The following is a 21,832-nucleotide window of genomic DNA, read 5'->3' as shown; positions in this document are numbered from 1 at the left end:
ATTTTTTTTCAATTTTTTTGTAAACAAAATTGTTCATTTTATCTCCTTTAGGAATGAGCTAGGGTGAGCTCAAACCTCTTAATTGTTAAATTTTCAATATGAGGATTTACAGTCCTGGCGCACCCCCTCCCCCATCTCCTAATTGACAAACTTACAAATCAAAACTTGATTTATTATTTTGCTGATTGGGTAGACTTAAGAAAATGGTTGAAAAAATTCTTCAGATTAAATTTTGAAGTATATCTTGCTTTTCAGAGAGATCCATTGTTAAATATTTGCTATCTATACAACCTTTATCTCATGTGTTAGTCCTTTTCCTTAAAAGGTAACAGAACCATCCTTAAGAATTTATTTGTTTGGCAGATTTCAAAAACCTTGCAAAGAGTTAGATGAAATGATTCTTACAGAGCAGCAACATTGTACAATAATTGAATATGAATAATTTAGCTCTTTTCAGCCACATGATGATCCAAGACAATTCCCAAGGACTTAAAATAGAAAATGTTATCCACCTCTAGAGAAAAAACTGATGGAATCTGAATGCATACTGAAGCATACTATTTTCATTTTATCTTTTTTGATTTTTTACTTTTGGTCTGTTTCTTCTTTCTCAACATGACTAATACGGAAATATATTTTACATGATTACACACACACACACACACACACATAAAACCTATTACCTTTTTAGAGAGGAGGAAGGGAGGGAAGAAGGCAGAAAATTTGGAACTCAAAAAAATTTTTTTAAAATGAATAATAAAAAATTATCTTTACATGTATTTGGGAAAAATACTATTAAAATTAATTTCCCAGGGTACTAAAGATTTGGACTACTGACATCTGAGTACAAAAATGTCAAGAGGAACTCCATCCTGTCTCTGATGGCCAACCATGACAACTCAGGTACAAGGAAGATTCAGCTGAAACAAGATCTTTTTTCTACTGCAAGCAAGTAAATTTCCTTTTGTTGAATGTTGAATGACCTACAAATATTTCTTTTTGTTCCAATATCTATACTACCAGAAGATTGGCCAGAGCCAGGCCCAACTGACAACAGTTTTCTAGGTAGGCCATCATCTGCAAAAAATGATCAATTTGTTTCTTCTTAGCTTGTGTTTCTTTCCTCTATTTTTTCCTAATAGAATTGCTATACTTAGTATTCTTAGAATTATCTACAGTAATAATAGTGATAATAAATTTATTATCTTTACTTTACCTCTGATTTTAGTGGAAAGCTCTCACCATTGTCTATTATGGATAATGTTTCACAGATAAAAAGCAGCTTACTTGCTTTCTCCCAAATTCAGCCTTCTGTTATCTTTCAAGTCGGTGCCCGTGGCAGTCTTTCTGCTTATAATATATTGCCTTCTCACAAATTCTTAGCTTTCTTCAATGCTCTCCTTACATGCCATTTCTTTGGAGAAGTCTTTCCTGGTCTCCTCTCCGCTCATTCTTCAAATTATCTTATAAAAATATCTGTTGATGTGTCACATTTTCCAGTACAGTATAAGCTTTTTGAAGTTAGGGATTGTAAGTTTTTTTTGCTTGATATCCTGAAGATCTGGTAGAGTGCCTTGCACATTGCAAATACTTCATAAAATTTATCAAATTGAACTAAAATCAATTAAAGATGGGGCTTTATGTCTTCATTCTCTTTGTTATTCCTTCCATCTACTTTTGTTCCTAAAAGGAGGCAAATTTATAACTTCAAACTTGGAAAAAAAAAAACTCTCAAGCCAACAAAACATTTCTGAGTGTTTCTTTTTTTTTTTTTAACTTAAACTTTTTATTTTTTCGGAGGCAATGGGGTCACTTGCCCAGGGTCACACAACTAGTAAGTATTTGAGACTGGATTTGAACTCAGGTCATCCTAACTTCAAAGCCAGCATTCCATTTCTACCCACCACACCAACTAGCTGCTCCTGAGAACAGAGCTTTGGCACCTCCTATTGGACATCAGGATCTTCTGAGAGTGAAGTGATGATGATGGTGAAGCTTCATGATAGTGCTCCGTGAAATCCGGTGCCCCAAACTCTTGTGACATGTGCTCATCTGTATCCAGAGAAGGGAAGAGAGAAAGGGATTTGTCCCATTTTATGAAAGGGAAAACTCACAGAGTGAACAGGTAGCTGACCCTAAGGTCACCTGGTCTTGGTAGTGATGTAATTAGGAATGATATATTTCTTCCTTTATGTTATCCTGCCCCACTTCACTCTATATAATTAGAATGCTGAACTCAAAAAATATTGCTGGCCATCAGGTGACAGCCTTGTAGTCTTTTATAATGGGGTTTCTTTTTTTTTTTTTTTTTTTTTTTATTACAGCTTTTTATTTACAAAACATATGCATGAGCTACACCCAAAGAAAGAACACTGGGAATTGAATGTAAACTGCTTGCATTTTTGTTTTGCTTCCTGGGTTATTTATACCTTCTGAATCCAATTCTTCCTGTGCAACGAGAGAACTGTTCAGTCCTGCACACATATATTGTATCTAAGATATACTGTGGCATATTTAACATATATAGGACTGCTTGCCATCTAGGGGAGGGGGTGGAAGGAGGGAGGGGAAAAATCGGAACAGAAGTGAATACAAGGGATAATGTTGTAAAAAATTACCCTGGCATGGGTTCTGTCAATAAAAAGTTATTAAAAACACACACACACACACACACACACACACACACACACAAACATATGCATGGGTAATTTTTCAACACTGATCCTTGCAAAACCTTCTGTTCCAACTTTTTCCCTTCTTCCCCCTCCCCTAGATGGCAGGTAATCCAATACATGTTAAATATGTTAAAGTATATGTTAAATACAATATAAGTATACAGGCACACAGTTATCTTGCTGCACAAGAAAAATCAGATCTAGAAAGAAAGCAAAAAATCCTGAGAAGGAAGACAAAAATGCAAGCAAACAATAACAGAAGAGTGGAAGTGCTATGTTGTGGTCCATACTCATTTCCCATAGTTCTCTCTCTGGGTATAGCTGATTCTCTTCATTATTGAACAATTGGAACTGGTTTGAATCATCTCATTGTTGAAGAGAGCCACTTCCATCAGAATTGATCGTCATACATGATGGTATACTTAGAGAACCCCAGAGATTCTGCTAAAAAATTATTAGAAATAATCCACAACTTTAGCAAAGTTGCTGGTTATAAAATAAACCCACATAAGTCATCAGCATTCTTATATATCACTAACAAAATCCAACAGTCAGAGTTACAAAGAGAAATTCCATTTAAAGTAACTACTGATAATATAAAATATTTAGGAATCTATCTGCCAAGGGAAAATCAGAAACTTTATGAGCAAAATTACAGACCACTTTTCACACAAATTAAGTCTGATCTAACCAATTGGAAAAATATTAAATGCTCTTGGATAGGGCGAGCAAATATAATAAAGATGACAATATTACCTAAACTAATCTTTTTATTTAGCGCTATACCAATCAGACTCCCAAAAAACTATTTTAATGACCTAGAAAAAATAACAACAAAGTTCATAATGGAAAAACAAAAGGTCAAGAATTTCAAGGGAATTAATGAAAAAAAAATCAAATGATGGTGGCTTAGCTGTACCAGATCTAAAATTATATTATAGAGCAGCAGTTACCAAAACTATTTGGTATTGGCTAAGGAATAGATTAGTTGATCAGTGGAATAGATTAGGTTCAAGGGATAAAACAGTCAACAAATATAGCAACCTAGTCTTTGACAAACCCAAAGATCCCAGCTTTTGGGATAAGAACTTACTGTTTGATAAAAATTGCTGGGAAAATTGGAAACTAATATGGCAGAAACTAGGCATTGATCCATACTTAACGCCGTACACCAAGATAAGGTCAAAATGGGTTCATGACCTAGGCATAAAGAATGAAATTATTAATAAATTAGAGGAACATAGGATAGTTTACCTCTCAGACCTGTGGAAGGGGAAGGTCTTTATGACCAAAGCAGAACTAGAGATCATTACTGATCACAAAATAGAAAATTTCGATTATACCAAACTGAAAAGTTTTTGTACAAACAAAACTAATGCAGACAAGATTAGAAGGGAAGCAATAAACTGGGAAAATATTTTTACAGTCAAAGGTTCTGATAAAGGCCTCATTTCCAAAATATATAGAGAATTAACTCTAATTTATAAAAAATCAAGCCATTCTCCAATTGAAAAATGGTCAAAGGATATGAACAGACAATTCTCAGATGAAGAAATTGAAACTATTTCTAGTCATATGAAAAGATGCTCCAAGTCATTATTAATCAGAGAAATTCAACTTAAGACACTCTACCACTACACACCTGTCAGATTGGCTAAGATGGCAGGAAAAAATAATGATGATTGTTGGAGGGGATGCGGGAAAACTGGGACATTGATGCATTGTTGGTGGAGTTGTGAACGAATCCAACCATTTTGGAGAGTAGTTTGGAACTATGCTCAAAAAGTTATCAAACTGTGCATACCCTTTGATCCAGCAGTGTTACTACTGGGATTATATCCCAAAGAGATTATAAAGAAGGGAAAGGGACCTGTATGTGCACGAATGTTTGTGGCAGCCCTTTTTGTAGTGGCTAGAAACTGGAAACTGAATGGATGTCCATCAGTTGGAGAATGGCTGAATAAATTGTGGTATATGAATATTATGGAATATTACTGTTCTGTAAGAAATGACCAACAGGATGATTTCAGAAAGGCCTGGAGAGACTTACACGAACTGATGCTGAGTGAAATGAGCAGGACCAGGAGATCATTATATACTTCAACAACAATACTATATGATGATCAGTTCTGATGGACCAGGCCATCCTCAGCAACGAGATCAACCAAATCATTTCTAATGGAGCAGTAATGAACTGAACTAGCTATGCCCAGAAAAAGAACTCTGGGAGATGACTAAAAACCATTACATTGAATTCCCAGTCCCTATATTTATGCACACATGCATTTTTGATTTCCTTCACAAGCTAATTGGGCAATATTTCAGAGTCTGATTCTTTTTGTACAGCAAAATAACGTTTTGGTCATATATACTTATTGTGTATCTAATTTATATTTTAATATATTTAACATCTACTGGTCATCCTGCCATCTAGGGGAGGGGGTGGGGGGTAAGAGGTGAAAAATTGGAACAAGAGGTTTGGCAATTGTTAATGCTGTAAAGTTACCCATGTATATATCCTGTAAATAAAAGGCTATTAAAAAAAAAAAAAAAAAAGAATTGATCGTCTTATAGTATTGTTGTTGAAATTGTTGTTTATAATGATCTCTTGGTTCTGCTCATTTCACTTAGTATCAGTTCATGTCAGTTTCTCCAGGACTCTCTGAAATCATCTTGCTGGTCATTTCTTACAGAACAATAATATTCTATAACATTCATATATCACAATTTATTCAGCCATATAAGGGGGTTTCTGAGAGTAATGACCAGCAATAATAAGGTTCTTAAAGTTGATGCAGACATTAAATAATGTTTATTTTGGGTGCCCACCCAATTGACCTAGTGACATTTTAGGCCTAAACACATGACCTCCAGAAGGTTTCCCTTCCAATTCTGCCTAGGGAACTATGGGTACTATACTTGGGCACAAAATTAGAACCAGACCTCTCCTCAACTCTACTTCTAAGCCATAAAATTAGCATATCAGTGACATGATGCACTTGACACTCTAATGTTATATAAATTAAATTTATGTGTGTTTAAATATATATAAATTTTATATATACATAGATATCTATTTTGGAACTTAGCTTACTATTAATAGCAAAAATAAAACTTTTCCCCTTAACTTGAAGACAATTTGAGCTTGTAAATTCTTTTGCCATACCTGTGACACTGATCCAGGGACCCTAACATTTTTGGTATGTCTTAGATCCCATCACTAGCAGGGACATAGACTTTTGCTGGGGTCTTATTCACCCCATCATTGACATTTCTGGTAGATCTCATTTTATAGAACTTATGGAAGGACATGACTAAGAGTCACATGGGATGGGCTAAAATGGATAGATTGTTGTGGTGGGAGTCATGTCCTGTTTATTTATTAGAATAATAAGTTATTTTAGAAAGTAAATAAAGACTAGAAAGTAAAGTCTTTGAAGCCAGATCTCAAGCCTGGTGTTCCACTCTAATGCAAATTAGACTTAATTTTCCCCTAAAAAAGACTTTAATTGATTCAGAGCACTAAAGGCTCAGGCAGTTAATATCATTTCCAAGTCACTTGAGTACAAAACAGCCTCAGGAACTCCAGGTACTATCTGATGTTAGAAAGTTTGAGGCGAGGGAGATTTGCTCAGCTAAATCAACTTGAAAATGTTTCTACAATATTTATCTTTGTTGAATAGTTGCCTCCTGTACTAGCTAAGTTTTATTAAGTTTGCTAACTCTTGAATTACCTATGGCTATCTGTTAGTCAATAAGCAATTATGAAGCACCTACTATGTGCCAAGTACCTTGCTAAGTTCTGGGGATTCAAAGAAAAATAAAAGATAGTTCCTGTCCTCTAGGAGCTCATAATCTACTAGATTTTTATTCCAATGTTAGGTATAAACTAACTGGTGAATTGACCTGAGTTAGATACAACCCAAAACAAGTAGTGAGATGCATCAGTGGAAAGAATGCCCATATCAATAAAATGATAGATTCATGATTGTATTTGTGAGTATTAGATGAGCTCCAAAGCTTCTTCTAGCTCTCAGTTTGTGTTCTGAGGATCTTGTAATCATCTTCACAATATTCTATGAAATCATAAGTTCATAGGATTTAAATTGGAAGGGAACTTCAAGATGATCTGGCCCAAGTTCCTCATTTTGCAGATGAAATAACTGAGGCCTGAAGAAATGAAGTGATAGCAAAACTCACAAGGAGGCAGAGATGTTGAATGGACCCTATAGAAACACCAGCTGAGGACAGAGGCCTAAGAATGATCCACAGGGGTTTTTCTTCCACTTCAAATAGGGTACTTCCAACATTTCCAAAAATATGTGACATAATCTTTGTCTATTGGCATTGAATCATACCGCTTAAAATCTTACCACAAAAATTCCCCTTGAAAACCTCATTGTAATGTGGGATGGATCATGACTTCTCCAAGACTGACCAAGTAGAACTCCAGCTGTGGCAAGTGTCCCACCAATCAGGAAGGATTTCTAGCCCACCAGATATCTCTGCACCAGGAGCAGCATAATTCAGGAATGGCTTCTCACAAGAAGGTTGGCTTCCTTAGGGAAGCATTGGGAATGGAGAAGGAGCAAGTTGGGGTACAGCAACTCATGAAATAACCAGGAGAGTAATAAATAAGAAAAATTGCCTGTTCAATTGGAAGATCCAGTAGACAGACCCTGCAAATGACCATAGCTTCAACTGAGTTTTGAAACAGGGAAAAGGCTGGAGAGGAAACGGGATAATTGCTTAGAAACAAGCAGCTTCTATTTGAGAACTAATTATTAAATTTTCAGTGTGAGCATTTATACTTTACACTTTGTAGCAAATGTTACAAATCAGGGCTTGATTTATTGTTTGTTTCTTGTCTAGACTTAAGGAAGTGATGGAGGAAATGTTAATAATGAAGATACAATGAGGTTTTCAAGGGGAATTTTTGTGGCAGGATTTTAAGTGGTATGATTCAATGCCAAAACACAGATTATGTCACGTCTTTTGAAATGGCGAAGTATTCTTTTTGAAGTGGAGCAAAACCCAATATGGATGGAGCACCAGCTCAGGAATCAGGAAGATGAGTTCAAATCCAGCCTTAGACACTTCTGAACTGTGTAAGTCACTTAAACCTAATTGCTTCCAGAAGAAAAAATAAAAAGTGTGTTGTGTGTGTGCTTTTTTTTTTTTTTTTCTGGAGAGCTAGTTGTCAAACATTTGCCTTTACCCTTGCAGATCTTAAAAAAGATTAAATCTGAGCTAGATCCTAAAAAGTCCTTTCCCTAAAGATTTTCCTCACTGATTCTTACAACCCTCTCATTTTAATTCTCAAATCTCTCCTCCACCAGGATTAATTAATGAGTAGTGGAATCAGAGTTATTCTTGACTCTTTCTTTTATTTCTCAAATTCAAGCAATTTCAAAGACTAGTGATTATATGTCCATGACATCTCTCTCATACATCCTCTTTTCTTCATTCACATGATAATTACTTATTTTCATCACTCATATGACCTATTGCAGTAGTTTCCTAATTGATCTCTCTAACTTGGTTCTATCCACTCAAAGGCAAACTACTCCTAGGTACCAAATTGTTATTTCTAAACTACACATCTGAATGCGTCAATTCCATACTCAAATAGCTTCAGTGACTCTGGCCTCCAGAGTAAAAGGGAAACTTTTCTGGCATTTAAAGTCCTTCCCAATCTGTTAAACTGTCTTTCCAGGTATATTATATGTTATATTACTCTCAGGAACATTACAGTCCAGCTAAATTTGCCCAATCCCTTGATCCTCACTTATGGCTCTTCTCTTACCTTTGTGCCTTTGCATATGAGCTGTCTCTCATTGCCAGAAAACACTCCCTCCTCACTTTTGCCAAGTAGAATAGCTAGCTTTCTGCAAGGCTCAAATCAATTACTATTTTCTTCACCTGTAAGGCACTAAAAACTAAGTTTTTAGTGCCTTCCCCACTGGGAAATGTTTTGTATTTATAATAGTGTATGATGTTTCTCCTAATTAAAGTAAGCTTCTTTGAAGCAAGAAATGTTTTATTTTTATCTTTGTATGTACCTAGTGCTAAGAACAAAGTAGTCCTTTATAAATACTTGTTGACCATAATAAATACAAAATGGATACATGACTTTAATATTAAAGATTAGACAATTTAAAAAATTAGAAGAGAAGCAGATCTTATCTTCATAACTATAGGTAAAAGATGTATCCTTAATCCATTCTTAAGGGATGAAGACAATGAAGATAAAATATATGACTTTGATTACATATAACTGAATAGTTTCTGCACAAACTAAATTTAGGGATAGAGGGAAAATGGTAAGAGACAACTAACTACACATGTATTTTGTTATTTGGATTTGTTCTTGAAGAGGAACATGACATCAGGGAGGTGATGGTGTGACATATAAGTGAATTGGATTTAAATGAGGGAGGGGTGTGCAAAGTCACCTGCCTCACTTTCCCTTCCAGAGCCTTCTGGGTCCAGTGACCATATATAGATCAGCATGACTGGAGATGGCCCTGGATGCAATGGGAGATCTTGGTCTTTTTAAAGCATAAATCTTCAACTGGTCTCAGTTTAACTAGGGCACACCCATTTAACTATTAAAGCTAGATAGCAATTGAGGAAAAGAATGGCCTCTGTCACCTAGTCAAAAAAAGATCTAAATGAATAAATAACTGAAGCTGGGAGGGGAAGACCCTCCTGCTTTCTAACCAAAACAGAAATGATTGCTATTTGCATTCACTGTGAATCAATCAGAACCCAAACAATGACCAACTCCAGCTTGACTTGGGACCTATTGGCCAGTCCTAAAGAAAGAAATCTAGCTAGCAAACTCCAGGATAACTTGGGAGGGTTCAGCAATCCAAAAGAAAAAGAAGGTTTTTAAGAGCATCTGTAGGTAAGGGTATGATACCCTATGTGGACGGAGAGAAGGGAAGGAAAGGGGAAAAGAGGAAAAGGAGGAAAAGGGAGAAGGAAAGGGGAAGAGAAGAGGGGTAGAGGGAAAGAAAGGGAATAGAGAGGAGTTTCCCAACTGTCCAGTTCCCTATTCTGATCCTAGATGGCTCTAGAGGGGAAAGTGAGGTAAATGACCTTGTCCAGCCCTCCTTCATTTAAGTCCAATTCATTTATGTCATGGCATCACCTCCCTGAGTTCATGATCCTTTTTGAGAACAAAGGACAAAGAATGCCCTCTGTGAGTAGACATGTGTTATATGTACGTACTAATACATGTTTAGTCAAAAGCTATTCCTCAATACATAAGTGGTCAAAGGATTTGATAAATGGTTCACAAAAGACAAATTATAAATTGTTAACAACTATATAAAATAATACTTCAAATCACTAATAATAAAAGAAAAACAAATTAAAACCCCCCAAATTGGCAAAGATGACAAAAGATGGGAATATTTAATGTTGGTAGGGTTGTGGGAAGACAGGGACATTAGAGCATTGTTGGTAGAACTGGGATTCAGTACAACTATTTTGGAATGAAACTTGGAATTATGTAAAGAATATTCTTTTCTTTCTTTCTTTTTTTTTTTTGCTGAGATAATTGGGATTTAGTGACTTGCCTAGGATCACACAGTTAGGAAGTATTAAGTGTCTGAGGTCACATTTGAACTCAGGCCCTCCTGACTTCAAGGTTGGTGCTCTATCTACTACGCCACCTAGCTGTCCCAAGAATATTTAAAAAAAAAAATATCCTTTGACCCAGAGATATCATTACTAGGGTTATATCTAGTCCATTTGTTCATTGATAAGGATAAAGTACCCATATACACCAAACTATTTTTAGTAGCACTTATTGTGGTAATAAAGAATTGGAAACAACGTAAATGCCAATTCGTTGGGGAATGGCTAAACAAATTGTGGTACATAAACGTGATGCAAAGTTGCTATGCTATAAGATACGATGAATATAATGATTCCAAGGAAGTGTTGAAAAATTTATACAATCTGAGAGTGAAGTAAGTAGAGTCATGGATACATATTATTTTAGTCCTGTCCAAATCTTTATGATCCCATTTGAGGTTTTCTTGCAAAGATACTGGTGTAGTTTGCCATTTCCATCTCTGGCTCATTTGACAGACGAGGAAACTGAGGCAAACAAAGTGTCTGAGGCCAGATTTGGACTCAATATGAGTCTTCTTGACGTTAGGCCTGATACTCTTATCCACTGCGCCACCTAGCTGCCACCCTTCCTTTCCCTTCTTTCTCTCCCTCAACTCCCCACGTACTGTGCTTTATGATTACTATCTCATTTGATCCTCACAATAGTTTTGGGAGATAGATGCTATTATTATCCTTACTTTACAGATGAGGAAATTGAGGTAAACAATGTGGAAAGAAACATAAAACAAATAAAAGTGAAATTTGCAAAATTACAAAGTTCCAAAGAAAAGAAATGAGAAGATATCTTCACCTCACTCTTTTTTAGGGATGGGAAGTCCTTGGGAACGATCCATTTCATATATTTTCAACCTTTTCTGGGTATTTATTGGTTTTAGTAATCTTTTTCTTTTCTTTTATTCTTTAATATTATTATAGGCTGGCTCTTTGAGAATGGGGAAGGAAAGGAAACTGGGAGACATTTTCATGCAATAAGTAAAAAGTTATTTTTAAAAAGATAAATAAATTCTTGTTCAAGAGCCATTTCCTTGTGTATGTATGATGATCAACAGATATGAACAAACAATTCTCAAAATAATTGTAAAATATTAAAAGCCATATGAAATATTGCTATGATTCACTTATAATAAGAGAAATGCACATTTAAATAACTCTGAGGCTTTGACTTACACTCAGAAAACTGGCAAAATGGCAAAAATATGAAAAATCCATGTTTGAGTACTGTAAAAAGATAGGAAGTATCAGTTGAATTGTGAGTTATTTCAGGTATACTGAAAGGTAATTTGGAATTATGCTTTTAAAATATTACTATACTATCTATATTATTCACCTGGAAATTCATTCTAATTATAGGCATATACTCCAGTGAGGTCCAAGACAGAAAAACAATCCCAGATATAGCAAAATATTTTTGGAGCACTTTTTTATGATAAAAAAATGGAAGTAAAATAAATATCCACTAATTGGAGGAAATGATGAGCAAACTTCCTTATTTGAATATAATACAATATTGCTGTGCCATAAGATAAAAAAAAAAGAGGAATCAGAAAAATATGGGTCGATGTGTAAACTGATGTAGAATGATGTAAGTAGAATGAGGAAAATAATAGACACAATGACTACAGTGATAAATGGAAAGAACAAAAAACCAAAATTGAATGTAAAACTATCATAACTAATCTTGATATTAGAAAAGAGCTGGAAAAGTAACCTCAATTTCCTCATCTTTAAATGAAAATAATAAAGTAACTTACCTTCCCAGGGTTGTGATGAGGATGAAATGAAACAATAACTTTAAGTGCTTAGCACAGTAAATACCTGACATATAATAAGCACAATATAAAGTTATCTATAATCATCATCATCATCTTTGTAAGGGAAGGATAGTGAAATACTTGCATATACTATCACATCTCAGGAATGTATTGGTAGATTTTGCTTAATATGGTATAAAAGCAAAAGACATTAATTTTAAGTAAGGAAGGAAAGAAGAAATTAAGAAGGAGGGAAGAGAAAGAAGAGAAGAGGGAGAAAGGGAAGATAGAGGGAGGGAGGAATTAAGGGAAGTAGGTCCCTAGGAACCTCATAGGAATTCATAAACTAGCAATGACAAGATCCTGAATTCTTAATGCACACAAACATATAACCATACACACACAACCTTCTGATTCAGTAATGGGTGTCATTATGGCTGGTAATACTTTTGCCCTTTTTCTTCACCCTTTGCTCTGGAATTGACACTAATTCTCCTAACTCTTATTTTCCTTACCCTGCCCTTCCCTGACTCATAGTCCTTACCTCTTCATCATGTTCTGGTACAGGATTATAAATGCAGCCACCATGGAAGTCAGACTTACAGCTAGTACAAAAGTTGGTGCCAGAGGTAATTCCCCTATGAACCACAGCAGGAAGCAGTTATGTTAAAACTTTCTTTTAGGTTTAGTGTCCTTTCCCCCATCCCAATTAGAAGAAATCTTAGAATTTTTCAAGAGCTGAAAAGGATCTTAGAGGAAGTATTGATAAGTAGGGAAGAGGATCCTGTCTTTTTGCTGTTGCATATGAGTGTGCTGACCCTGGCTGGAGCTTGCTTCATTGCCATCAGTTCTTTCCCAAGCCAAAGAGCAGATGTTGAAAGGATTTTCATAATTTAACTATCAGGTCATCTAAGTTCTTTTCCAATGGCATATATTGATTTGGTTCTTAAAGGCCATACTTGACAAAATCCTACTAATGTAGAAATACTTTGGGTGCAATTATATCATCTGTTGACAAAAGTCTGAAGATAAATTAATAAAGAGCTAAAAAATTTGGCTGCCAGGTAATTAGTTTGGTCACAGTAGTTCATAAAAAATAGCTAAGATGGATAAAGACTGTAAATAGAGGACTGTCTGCTCATAGTGGATTCAAATAGCTGATTGTTAAATTTTCAGAATGAGTATTTAGGCCTTATAAATCAGCAAATGGTACAAATTAAGACTTGATTTGTTATTTTGTGGATTGTCTAGGCTTAAGAAAGGAATGGAGAAAAATGTTAAAAAGGTAGTTTCAATTTAATCACTTTGTTGTTTTCTGCCAGTTATTAAATATTTGCAAATATGTTCCTGGCAAGTATCCATACAAATTCAAATATAAATCCTTAAGGCCTATGATATGCTCAGTCCTCATTGTCTTCACAGATGCACTGCACCCTCAGTGGCAGCCTCATCAGGAGATTTCATTCTTCCTGGGCTTCCCTTCCCTTCCTCCTCACTCCAAAGAAATGGTCTCTTACCTGGGGGCACCAGTGTGAGAGCACTGCGTTGTGTATTGCCAGTATTTTTGGCCTGGCATGCATACCAGGCTGATATTTTGTTCACTGGGAAGGAAAAGTTGGCTGGTCTTCCAGGGAGGGGTGTCTCCTCCATTAAGATGTGTCCATTCTTCCTGAGTAACATATAAGTGATAGGTGGGCTGCCCTCAGATGCCAGGCATGACACCACCACCATTTGGCTTGATCCTGTACCTACCAGGCTGAAGTTGGCCTGAGGCTGGGACACTGGTACTGTGGAAAGAAGGTAGGGAAAGGAGGAGAAAATGGTAAGTGGGTGTAGAGTACTTGGGGCCTAGGATTCTAGCTCAACTGGAGAGGAGGGAGCCATGCCTTTTTTTGTCCAGCCCCACTAATATCTTTTCTCTTTTTTCATTCATTAATGTTTATTCTCAGAAGGTTGCAGACTGATCACAGTCTTGCTATTGGAGTTCCTCTCTAGGCATAGTCAGAGAATACTGGTTAATATACTAAAGGGATATGTGTTCAGGAATGGTGAGGACACAAGTAATTATTGCTAGAGGCAATGGAAGAGTACTTGTAGGTGCTAAAGTCTCTAACACTTCAATTCTTGCTCCCACCTCTTCCATTAAATCTCTTCCTTGCCCATCTCTCATTGATATCTGTTCCTAAGCAGTTATGTCAAATCTTGTCATCTCAGACACCTTTTTAGCCCTGTAACTCTGAGCAAGCTACTGACCTTTAGTTGCCTCATTTTCTTCAACTGTAAAATGGGAAAAATAATAGTTCTTATCTTTTAGGGTTATTTTGAGGATCAAATGAGGTAATATGTATAAAGCGCTTAGCAGAGTGCCTGACACACAGTAGCAATTTAAAGTATTTATTTCCTTCCTTATTCTCTTCTGTATTCTTAACCCAAAAAAAATCACAATCATATTTTTATATTTTATCTTGTGTTGTTCAATATTAGCTCATTTGGATAAACTTTTATCTCTCTAACTAGCTCTTAGGGGTCAGGAAAGATCAGACTGCTTCTTATTCATCTTTGCATTCCTCAGCATCTTCATCATCATCTCAACATCAACTCAACATCTGCACAGAGTACTGCACATTTTTCATTTCATTTTTTTTTTTGCATGAGTCCTGTGATTTTTTTTTTTTTTTACAGTTTGTAAACTTCTTCCACAAGGGAAGCTGCAGATAAGCAATGCTTTTTTAATTTATCATATTGAGATAGGATCCAGATCCTTCTGACTTCAAGGCTGGCTCTTATCCAAACAACATACTGCCTCTCATGCAGTGCACATGATAGGAGTTTAATAAGAGTTGAATATTAATTTTTTTGTGTGTTCCTTAGAACACCCAATATCATCATCGGGGATCTCATTTTTCCTGAGCATAGTATTAAGTACATAGCCTTGCTAATGTGGTGCTGGGTACATACAAGGTACTTAAAATGTACTTTTTTATTGACTTGTTGTCTTTGGGAATAGGAATCCTTTCCTATGAAGCACTGTCCCTGCTCATTTCTATATCCCCCTATCCCTCAAATAATCACTAATCATTTAATTTGTTGATTGATTTATTGATTTTCTTTCTATTCTTCTCGCCCCTCCAGTTTATACAACATTTCTCAAATTGGCTTTTGTGTGACTTACATCAAATAAGACACTAACTCCAAGATCTTATAGTATGGTAGAAAGAACATTTCTAGGAGTCACACTCTGTGTTCATATTAGAGTCAATATATTCCTCAAGCCTCAATTTCTTAATCTATAAAATGAAGAGGCTGAATTTTGAGATTATCTGATCTTTAAGATCCTTTCCCTTCCATCTACATATGGCCCGGTTCTTAGAATGTTATCAATTCTGTCTTTAGATACTTCATATCTATAGGGGAATGTTTTCTGTTCTCCTTAACCACTCCTTCATGCACCTTTACATCAGTATGGTAAGATGCCCCTACCAGACCTTTCATATATGTTGAACTGGAAACTTACTCTGCACTTTTAGAGAGAGAAGCTGGCAAATGTGGGATGGACCTTTTAAAGCTGTCTTTCAAGAGACTAGTTTAGCTAGTTCTGTTCTCACAGCCTCTGTCCCCATCTTAATTCTAATTCATAAACTCCATGCCCACCAATCCCACTATTAGTGTGATTTATGATTCCCTGACATTCTCCTCACAAAACATCACTTTTCTCATACTCCTCTTCCCAAGGACATATTACCCCACAGTTCCCAGAAGAGCTTCAGTACGTCACTGTAGGCTCTCTCCCCTGAAGCTGTGCTTGCTCTGCAATAGTAGTTGAGTAAATCTGGCCGGGTCTTGAATGTAGCAAGAATGGGGAATTTGGCTGGTCCATTATCCATGATCTTCTTTGATACTGTGATATTAGATGACTCCATGAGAGTGTAGATTATAGGCAGAGAGCCCTGAATTGAGTGGCATAAAATATGAACTAGTCGGCTTTTTGGAAAGAACTTCACAACTTTGTAGGAGATGATAGGCTTAGACAGGACTCCTGTGGAGAACAGAGGGTTTGCAAATCTCATATGCAGGATCTCAAAGAAAACAAAAGAGAGAAAAGGAAAGGGAAATAGAGAAGGAAAGAAAGGAAGCAATAGAAAGAAATAGATGGATGGGAAAAGGTGAAAAAATAAGGAGAGATGGAGAGACAGGAAAAATAGAAGAAAAAAGGAGTGAAGAAATGTTGTTTTTTTTTTTTTCCAGAGTAAAGGTGTTGACAAAAGTATATTTCTAATCATCTTTGCTTTTTTTTCTCCCTCTACTTAACTCCAGCTAGCTCCTTCTCTCTCCACTAAATAGCATCTTCAAACATTACTTGAAGGACACAGAAAAACAAACAAAAACTTCTGGATTGTAGACTGGAGATCACCAGGTCACACTGCTAGAGAGGCTTGTCTTGACTACTTGATATTGGTGAGACATTGAGTAAATCAGTTATTTCTTGAAGCCTCAGTTTCCTCACCTGTCAGTTCTAACTCTATGATCTTAGTTCCTTATTTTATAGGTGAAGTCCTTATCCAGATCCCACCACTGGGAAATCCATCTTCTCTCTTAATCTCAGCTTCTCTCTTTGAAGAGATTCATCCCCATTTCTCAAAAAGATTTGTCCTCCATGCATTTTTTTTTGGGTAGTTGAAGTTAAGTGACTTCTTAAGGTCACACAACTAGTAAATGTCAAGTGTTTGGATTTGAACTCAGATCCTCTTGGCTCTAAGGCCAGCGCTCCATCCAATGGGTCACCCACTTACCCCTTTACACTAGTCTTTTACCCTCTTTTATCAGTCTTTTGCTCTGGGCCTCTTATTCCTGGTTTTGCTCAGGAACGCAATGCCATCTCTCTCCCTGGGCTGGGCCTTATCTTTCTAGAAGGACTGTGAGACTCCCTGAAGAGGGGCTCCTTGCCCTATGCCTTTTGATAAGGATCCTGGAAATGGAAATGGCTGAGCTAACCTGCTCCAGGGACCAAGGGCTTCTCTTTTCTGAAGATCTCTTTCTCTCAAGAAAGGTGAGGCCACTCTGACAACTTCTTTGGGTTCAGACTGCTGCTCCTTCCCTTAAAAACCACAGCCACAGCCACAGCCACAATGCTAACACAACCATTCCTCACAAATCCTATTGAAAACTTACTTCCTTCAGAAGAATCTCATGTCTTTCTGAGCACAGCTGGATTTATTTGCTCTGGGAGGCCAATGTGTCCCTGTCCACCACTTACCCAAGAAATGGGAATGGGGAATAGGAGAAGAGTAGGTTCCAAGGAAGCAAGGTCTTATTACCCAACCTCATCCCTCTCTCTTCAGAGCTGGCCTCCATGCTCATCCAAGACCCTGAAAAAATGCTTCCCCATTTTCTTGAGCTATCAATTCTCTAGTGCTTTCTGTCTACAATTACAGCTGGGGTCAAAGAGATTACCAATTCCAACTACCTCAGAGTATCTAGATTGTCCATAGGTTCTGGGGATGGACTCTAAGTTATAGGATAGGATCATAGAATCCTAATTTTAGAACAGGAAGGACCTTGAAAGTCGTCTAGCCACTCTCACTCCACCCCCCTCCCCATTTTACAAATGAAGGAAATGAAGCTCAAAGTGGCAGAAATGGGGTCCAGTTGTATCCTTGTCACTTCCAGACTGGATGCTCTTTGTTCCCTGAGTATCCTTGAACTTACCTTCTCTTTGCACTCTGAAGGAGCTGCTGATGGCTGTGAAAGAGATGAATTTGGTAAGAAGTCTCAAAATAAAATTGAGGGGCAAGCAGAGAAAATATCCAAATCCTTGGGAGACAAAGGGAGCAAAGTACAGGACATTAGGTATTGGGGATAGTCTCATGTCTCAATTCTTCTTTATGCCTCCAGTTCTTCCCCCAGTGTACCTCCAGACCATCCATGCATATCTAACTCCTTCCCTCTCATCCCTCTTTGCCCACCGATCCAAGACTAGCTCACCAAGCATGGCCATGCAGAGCAAAGGAAGCTTCATCGTTTAAGCCTCAGGTCTTTTTTCCTTATAGCCACACCAGCCTTCCAAAACTTCTCTACTCATTCATCCATTTGATTGTGGCCCTGGGGGCCAACAGGGTTGATACCACACCCAAGAGGGGCCCCTCATCTCCTCTTCCCATCTATCAGGAATTGCCTGCAGCATACAGATAAGAAAGGAAGTCTGGCAATGCCCACAGGGCCTCCATCTACCAGGGAGCCCATAGAAATGAAATCAAATTACAGTTAAAAATGACTTCCCACCTGTCACCCTCACTCAAATTTCCCCTTCTCTATATCCCTCTGGAGAGCTGCCAAGTCTGAAGGACCTAATTCTCCTTCATGAACAAATAGTACTAAAGTCTGGGTTCCTAAATATGTCCCTATACTTTTGCACTTTTGTGCTTTTCTACGTGTTATTTCCTCCACTTGGGAAATCCTTTTACCATATCACCTTTTGTCCATAGGAACTATAGACAATACTAAGGCAATGTCAAATGTTGTCTTATACATGAAGTTTTTCTTTTGTTTCTGAGACTCACTTTTACTGTCTACCCCCTCCCCCCAAAGAAAGTGATCTTTCCTTCCTCTATTTTTAACACTTCCTTTGTGTGGCTTTTACTGAGCAGTCAGACCCTACCTTTCATTATAGCCCTTGTATTTTACCGGGACTACAATACTGTAAACTCCAAACAGGGCAGGGATATGTCTTTTTGATCTAACAATATCTAGCACAGAGCTTTATATAAGTGAGTGAGCCTTTTAGACTTACTCTGAGTGCTCGATAGATATTTAAGGAATGAATAAGAAAGGAAGCATGGCACAGTATTCCTGTTCCACTGTTTCTTAGTCCCTTATATAGAGCTGGGCATATAGTAATAATAATCATGTAGGATCTGGTGACTCCGTTTCATACACATTGTTCTCCTAGCAACTCTTTTGTATGCTCAAGTTCATTTCTCTAGAAATTATAGCTCACAGAACCCTGATGGATGTATTTTCTTTTTCTCTAGTCAGAAGATATATCAGTTAAATCAAAGCAGATTGCAATACCATATTTGTAGAGGCTGATAATTACAATCCTTGTTAGTTAATCTAAGGAAGCAAGGCAAATGAGCATTTTTTGAATGCTTACTATATGCCAAGGACTGTAAAAATATCATCTCATTTGATTTTAACAACAACCTTGAGGAGTAGATATTATTATTCCCATTTTATTTTTTTTATTATAGCTTTGTAAATACAAGTTATATGCATGGGTAATTTTACAGAACTGACAATTGCCAAACCTTTTGTTCCAATTTTTCCCCTCCTTCCCCCAGATGGCAGGTTGACCAATACATGTTACATATGTTAAAGTATAAATTAAATACAATATAAGCATACATGTCCAAACAGTTATTTTGCTGTACAAAAAGAATCATTCCCATTTTATAGTGAAAGAAACTGAGAAAGAGTATCTTGGTCAAGGTCATATAGCTAGTAAGTGTTTGAGGCAGAGTTTTAACTCAGTTCTTCCTGGCTCAAGGTTGAACCTGGAGAACAAGGACTTCACCTTCTTGGTTTACCTTTTTGTCTGGGCTCAAATTTATTTCTTAGAACAGAGAAGTTCAATCTCTGCTTTTTGTAGTATTGTCTTATCTGACTCTCCCCAAGAAAATTGGGGTTTTCTTGGCACAGATACTGGAATGGTTTGCCATTTTTTTGTCCAGTCCATTTTACAGATGAAGAAACTGAGACAAATGGGTTAAGTGACCTGCCCAGGGTCACATGACTAAGAAGTGTCTGAAGCCAAATTTGAGCTCAGGCCTAGCATCCTTCTGTGCCACTTAGTTATCTCTATGATGAACTTAATACATACCATATAAACAATAACATAGATGACAGTGTTGCATACATTAAATTAAGGTAGTGGATAAAGAACTGGAATTGGAGCAGGAAAACCTGACCCCCATTGCCTGTGTGACTCTGAATAAGTCACCGCTCCAGGCAACTCCCTAAAACTAATGGTCACAAATTGACAGAGGGCATTCCATACAATGAAATTTGAAATATTCCCATCCCCATGTCTGAGCAGAGGTTAGGGCACTAGATGTTACAGTGAATTCAGAAACCCAAGCCTGAAGTCAGGGAAATCTGACTTCTGATCTGGCCTCAGATACTTAGCAGCGGTGTGACTCTGGGCAAGTCACTTAACCCTGTTTGCCTCAGTTTCCTCATCTGTAAAATGAGCTGGAGAAGGAAATGACAAACTACTCCTAGATTTTTGCCAAGAAAACCCCAAATGGGGTCTCAGAGAGTTGAATACAAGAACAGAGAGATTAAACTCTCTCTTTTGAGATATTCCCTAGAGCCTATCTGGTTTAGCATGCAAATAAATTTGGGTCCAAACAAAAGGTAAACCAAGAAGATGAAGTCAGTATTCTTTAGACTCTACTCTACTCTGCAATTCTTTCTTTATCATACTTCTCTATAAGCCACAAACCCTTTGGTCCTATAATTCTGGTTCATGAAAAAGTGTGTCTCTATATTTCCTCCCCCAGTAAAGCATTTGCAGTCCTAAAAATGTCATGGAATATACCTGAGTATTTGTGAGTATACAACATGAGTAACACAAATTAACAAATAATATTCAGCTACAAGGTGCAGTGTATACCTAAAATGACACTTATATGAGAACTGCATGCAACTAGCATTAGCATATTTGATAAACATAATACATTGCACATAATGTTTACATGACAATATGACATACATTAAATTAAGGACATAGTACAAAACACATAACAGAATTATGTCCAGGGACCACCTATAGAGATCATGCGCAGAAATATGTATGTACCGAAATAGTGCATTCATACCACTGTATACAGCAGTGATGTTAAAATACAGCAATAAAAGCATATTGTATAATAAACAGAAGTTATAAGCTACTCATAACAGCATTCTCCAATTATACACAAAGCATCCTGCACTACAGTAATTGGCATCATTGGTTCCATGGACAATCACGTCTCCCTTTTCCCCTAAAGCATGATGTGTGAGTTGGGTCACTGACCTAATAGGGCCAGTCCTTTGGTCATTAACTCCTGAGACTGTGAATGACTCAGACTTCCTGTTATCACCCTCAGAACTACTGTGCTACAATCATGAGCTTCAGCATGGCTTGGGCTATCCCTGTCTCCCAAGTATTGGGCCCCCTATTTCCTAGGTCTCTCCACAATTTGAGTATTAGGCAAAGAAGAATCTACTTCTGAGTCCAACCTTTTTCCCCAGGCTGAAGAGAATTTCTTCTAGGGTCAGTAGAGAATCATTGGGCTTCTTTGACCCTATAGCAAGTACTAAAACCCAAGTGTGTGGGCTTAAGATATTTTAAAGACATACAGAGATTTCTCCTTAGTTCTTGCTTACTTAATTAAAAAAAAAAAAAGAAAAGAAAAGAAAATGAAAACAATTCTGCAATGATGGATAGAAACGAAGAAATGAGACTCTGGGTGAACACGGTCTTGCTCTGGGCTCAAGAATATACCTGGCTTTTCAGAAAGGTCTGGAGAGACTTACATGAACTGATGCTGAGTGAAACGAGCAGGGCCAGGAGATCATTATATACTTCAACAACAATTCTATATGATGATCAATTCTGATGGACGTGGCCATCTTCACCAATAAGATGAACCAAATCAGTTCCAATAGAGCAGTAATGAATTGAACCAGCTACACCCAGCGAAAGAACTCTGGGAGATA

The 21,832-nt window shown here is 37.1% G+C and overlaps 1 protein-coding gene across 1 annotated transcript; it reads right to left on the bottom strand.

The window, feature by feature from the left end:
- Positions 1-1,776: 1,776 nt before the first annotated feature.
- C4H17orf99 (chromosome 4 C17orf99 homolog) lies at positions 1,777-18,198 on the bottom strand. The gene is made up of 6 exons (XM_012548628.1): positions 18,056-18,198; positions 17,780-17,812; positions 15,816-16,109; positions 13,591-13,860; positions 12,618-12,711; positions 1,777-2,052 (listed from the first exon to the last, which is right to left on the bottom strand). Exons 1-6 carry the CDS (start codon positions 18,087-18,089, stop codon positions 2,049-2,051), a joined length of 729 nt encoding a protein of 242 aa, XP_012404082.1. The 5' UTR covers positions 18,090-18,198; the 3' UTR covers positions 1,777-2,048.
- Between the last annotated feature and the right edge of the window lie 3,634 nt (positions 18,199-21,832).

This window comes from Sarcophilus harrisii, chromosome 4 (assembly GCF_902635505.1).
Source record: "Sarcophilus harrisii chromosome 4, mSarHar1.11, whole genome shotgun sequence".
NCBI lineage: Eukaryota > Metazoa > Chordata > Mammalia > Dasyuromorphia > Dasyuridae > Sarcophilus > Sarcophilus harrisii.
The sequence above is the reverse complement of the archived record's forward strand: the minus strand, read 5'-3'. Positions and strand labels throughout refer to the sequence as shown.

Excerpts from the sequence above, each read along its gene's own strand:
- C4H17orf99 (XM_012548628.1), bottom strand. The coding sequence starts at position 18,089 with ATGAAGCTTCCTTTGCTCTGCATGGCCATGCTTG. Across the intron at positions 16,110-17,779 it reads CTTCAGAGTGCAAAGAGAAG|GAGTCCTGTCTAAGCCTATC; the intron begins GTAAGTTCAAGG and ends TGTTCTCCACAG. Across the intron at positions 12,712-13,590 it reads TCTCACACTGGTGCCCCCAG|GGGAATTACCTCTGGCACCA; the intron begins GTAAGAGACCAT and ends TGTGGTTCATAG.